Genomic DNA, 5000 nt, shown 5'->3' on the forward strand with positions numbered 1-5000 from the left:
CTGGTCTGGTGTATACTGTACGCCACTGGTTCTCAGAGTGGGAAGTGGGAACCCCCAGTGGGCCTTGAGGGGGTCCCCCAGAAAAACGCAGAGCAGTACAGACACATTGACCCCATTTTAGTCTTTGGCCATCCATCCATTATGTTATGCGTTCATGATTATTGCGATTATGAAGCACAACATATTTTCAGGCGGAGACTGTAGTGTAGATACTGTGTGCTTTGAAGAATCTGGAATCATTTTAGATTTTACACTAATATTATTGGGGTCCCTGGCACGCAGTATTTCGTGACACACACACACACACACACACACACACACACACACACACACACACACACACACACACACACACACACACACACACACACACACACACTGAAATTATTTCGCCAATTTGAAAGCAACATGCCAGACGATTGAGTGAATAAATACTGTGCAAGTCGCTGTGATTGCTTTGCGTGAATGTGACACTAAAAATAGTCCGTTTTTTTTTCCTCCAAGCTGGATGTTAGTGCTGTTGTGTTGTCAGTGAAGGCCTAACATTACAGTATGTTTGTGTGATTCACGGTTGTTGTCAGACTGGCCACTAGTCATCGTTGTGTTTACATCTGTGTGACTGCGTGCGTGCATGCGTGCGTATTGTGTTCCACCAAACAGTGTACCGTATGTCTTGTTGTATCGTCGTTGTCCAAAAACGTTTGTTCTGCATTTATGATTTTAAAAATTATTTAAACTAGTGAAAACCGATCTACAAGCACACAACACCTCGCACCGCGAGGCGTTGTGTGCTTGTAGTTCTGCTGTTTAAATTTGAAACTTGGAGACAACGGACAACGACGATATACAGTATACTGTATATTTGAAATAGATTTATTTATTAGAGACAACAGGGAGGGAAATGGAAGAGTAACTAATGCGACAGACAAGAGACCCGGAGTGAGAGAGAGAACGATGGCAGGAGGGGACTAAAACGAGCGCTCCCGAGCGCCATTTGCATAAAACCAGCCTTTGTTTGACGCCGGTGGCCACCAGCCAACAGGCAACAGAAGGACTCAAGTTAAACTCAGTGAAAAACAGTGGTCCTTTTCCAGAAAATGGAGAGAGAGGGGGTGGGGGGGAATTATAATGATAATAATTACAACCCAAAACAACGCGCCAGTTAGTTTTCACAAACAGCCGCCCTGTTCCTTCTTTAGCCAGTGAATAACAGTTATATATACGGTATATAAAAAGAAGCAAAACATTTTTTTCGGGGAAGATTTGTATTAGCGCACATAAAAGTAATTTAGCCTGGGTAGTGCTTTGGAAAACATGAATATGTGTGAGGACAGAGAGAGAGAACTGTTTATGAATATTGTATTAGGTTGTGTCTGTACAATAGCAGTGGAAATATTGTTCAGAGACAGTTTTGTGCGAGACGACGGTATATTGTATAAATATCCCTGAACACCAGCTTCTCTCCATAGCAGCCGACACGCAGATGCTTTTTTATTTTAATTGGAAATTAATTAACTACATAAATAAGAAGGGGGAGGGAAGAAATCCATTTTTTTTTCTTGTCTCGCAGCAGTTACTGAATCTTTTTTTTTTTTTTTTGTATTTGTTTTAGACATGCATTATACTGTACGTACGTAGCTGCAGTATTGCATGTTGTTTGCGTGTGTGCGTGCGTTGCTTTGGTACAGTATGTGCACGTGAGCACACATAGTACTGGCAGTGCACAGTGTGCAAGAGACTCACAGGGGCACGGTGCACGATTTTGTCCCATCTGCCGCATATAGATCCACAACACTCTCTCTCTCTCTCTATCGTTCTTTCATACTCCCTGCATTGTTTCTCTGCCCATTGTCACTTTTTCACCTTGAGAGAACTGACCCCTCTCTCTCTCTGTCTGCTCCATCTCTCTCTCTGTCTCTCCATCTCTCTCTCTGTCTCTCCATCTCTCTCTCTGTCTGCTCCATCTCTCTCTCTGTCTCTCCATCTCTCTGGCGTGACCTCGATAGCCATGAGCAGGGATGTGCAGAGAATGTTAGAGAGGCAGGGGCTGAAATATCTAAAGGGGCCCTTTTGGTCAAAATATTGAAAATAGCAGACCTCCAAGCTCACAACGCGTCGCAGCGCGACGCGTTGTGAGCTTGGAGGTCGGCTATTTTCAGTACTTGATACCACACTAAACTAAGCATAAAAAAAATGCAATGTGGCGTAACAGCACGGATTTCTACACAGAGAGGGCAATTCTTTCAACATGAGATGATGCATTCAAGTTCAGGAGAGTTTGGACAAGGCAATTATTGTGAATGCCGCCTTCAGGTATGGCATGGAAAGAGGGGCATTTGCATTTATTTCGCCATTGTAAAAACTGCATTCATGGTCTGGAGAAAGGTAGTCTTGAGTGGCCAGACTGTTGATTTGGAAATGCTCCTGTCATACAGTCTGGCATAACGTAAAAAGAACGGTGTCGGTGAGTATCCAGTCAAAGCGGAAGTGAAGCCTCCTCCCCACTTCCGTTTCATTTTTAACATTGCGCACATTTATCCTAATATAAATAAAAATCATCTAAGCGTATTTAGCTTGCTGCTTAGCAGAATTGACATTTTAAAATATATTTTCTTCAACGGTAATGCCAGTTTCCATTACTCGCCGTTCAGGAGCTGTAGTTCCAGACTCTATATAGCATTCAGAGATTGTGGAATAGTTGTCTGGCTACGCGAGACTAGGAGAGAGGGCACTTTTTACAGACGGGTAAAAGGGCAGGGGCTCAGGCCCCCTTTCATGTCTATGTGTGCACGTGACTGGCCATGAGTGTTTTTCCTGTTTCTCCCGCCATGCACCTGGAGGGGCACACGACGGACGCAGCCCTTCAGGAAGGCTGTTAGCGCCTCTCCCATGGGGGTGTGTGGGGGTGACAGAGTGGATGTCCCATCACTCTGTGTCCCTATCTCTCTCTCTCTCTCTCTCTCTGTCACACAAACACACCGGCGGGTCACTAATGGCCTCTACTTCTTCAGAGCTTTTTAGCCTGCGTCTACTTTTTTGTTTGTACACTCCCAAGTATTCATTTATTCATGCCATTCCTTTCTTCTCGTTTTTTTTTCTACCCCTCCCTACTGTCCCCTCACTGTCCCCCTGTCGTCCACCCCCTCATCTCTCTCTCTCTCTCTCTCTCTCTCTCTCTCTCTCTCTCTCTCTCTCTCTCCCCGCCCTTTGCAGCAGTTTTACGCGGCCCAGCTGGCAGCCATGCAGGTGTCCCCCGGGGCCAAGCAGCACGGAGGCAGCCTGGCCCCCCAGGCCAGCATGGGCACGCACTCTCCCCCCAACCACAACACGCACGCACACGGCGACAAGGGCCGAAGTACGCCACCGCACAAGAACAAGGTAAGGGAGGGGTGCGGAGGTGTGTGTGTGTGTGTGTGTGTGTGTGTGTGTGGTCAAGCGAGAGAAAGATGGTGATAGTGTGTGTGGGGGTGGGGGTGGGGTGGGTTTGTGGTGTGTTGCATGTGCTAAGTGTTCCCCTGGCTTGTTCTGAGAGTCGTCGTCTTGCATCCGGTGGTTGTTTTTTGTTTTTGTTTTCTCATAAAGATGAGCACCCTGCAACCCCAGATCACTGGCAGCTCCCCGAACTAATAACTCGGCACGTCTTGTGATTTGTTGGACCCGGGGAAAAACGCTTAACGCTGGCCGTGTTGGCAAAGCAGTGAGTGGAGCCACATGCACCGTCCAAGCCGGTGATGTTTCGTGCGTGATGATTCGTGCGGAGGTTATTTGGTGTTTACGCGTTGTGAGCTTGTAGATCGGCTATTTTCGGTGAACGTTTCCCCCGGAACAGCGATGCTGGGGTTCAAGTGGTTAAACGCCACGTATAACTTATCTGTCCTAAAATGGAAACTGATATATGCTCTCACGTTTTCCTCATGACGTACAGTACTGTATCTTTTTACGTTAATTCATACATACTGTAAAGTGCTACAGTACCAGTGTAATTCAGGGGTGCTGTGCTTAGGTCTAACTCTTGAGAGTGTACAAGAGAGTTGTGGGGAGTTGAGCAGATATACAAGCTTGTAGACCTGCTATTTTTGAAAATCTTTGAATACATGTATTTTTTAAGCGAATATTTGTAACTAGATTTTCACTTCTGGGGGGTCCCTGGAACTAAATTGAGATGTGGGTCATTTTGGGGGTCCTTCACATGAAAAGGTTTGAGCACCACTGACATAGAAACATAGGTTTTTAAAAAAACAGTACTACTTTTCAATAGTTAAAGCACAAAATAATGCGTAATAATGCGTTCCCAGTCTAAATGGGTTAAACCCCCTCCCCCCATGAAGAACATTCATTGGGGGCCCCGCAGTGAATCCTTGTACCCAGGGCCCGGAATTTGGTGCGACACCCCTGCTCACACACAGTGCAGTCTCTCTCTCTCTCTCTCTCTCAGGGTCTCAGGGCCACAAACTGCAGATTAAGGCGAGTTGTATTTGACCTCAGTGGTTCACCCCAGAGCTCACACCGCTGCTTCCTCGTCCATCACCCGGCCCCCTCTTCTTGGCCTCCCGTAAAAAGCCCGACCCATCCACCAACCCACCCGGTGACACACGTCCCATTACCATATATATGGGGCTGGGGGCTGTCAGGCGACCGGCGCGGGCCGTGCCGCTGACCGGAATGGCCCCTGCCCTGCCCGCCCCCCAAACGCAGTGGGAGTGGACCCGCTCTGCCCTCCCCCGACAGGCCTCAGCCGCCATGTCTGACTGGCCATGATAACCGCAAACCCACCCACCCACCCACGGTTGTTGAGAGTGTGTGGTCATTTCTAGAGCTTTACAGTTTACAGTTTACAGTTTAGGCATTTAGCAGACGCTTTTAATCCAAAGTGACTTACAATAAGCAGGTAATACATCACTATAATAAGCAAGAAAATATGTCAGTGCATTTACAACAATATAACAAATGCATAGGAATATCAATCTAGAAAAACAATAGCATAGGTAGACTATGCACCT

The 5000-nt window shown here is 46.8% G+C and overlaps 1 protein-coding gene across 1 annotated transcript in view; it reads left to right on the forward strand.

Moving 5' to 3' along the window:
- The window catches only part of sox5 (SRY-box transcription factor 5), a gene marked incomplete at its 5' end in the record, with an annotated part of 122391 nt that overhangs the window by 89191 nt on the left and 28200 nt on the right, over positions 1 to 5000 (forward strand). The window contains one exon of the mRNA XM_080754308.1: positions 3214 to 3378. Coding sequence (XP_080610434.1) covers positions 3214 to 3378 — 165 coding nt within the window. The remainder of the gene's footprint in view (positions 1 to 3213; positions 3379 to 5000) is intronic.

The sequence above is a fragment of the Nannobrachium achirus genome (genome assembly GCF_963921795.1).
Source record: "Nannobrachium achirus genome assembly, chromosome: 23".
NCBI classification, from domain to species: Eukaryota; Metazoa; Chordata; class Actinopteri; order Myctophiformes; family Myctophidae; genus Nannobrachium; species Nannobrachium achirus.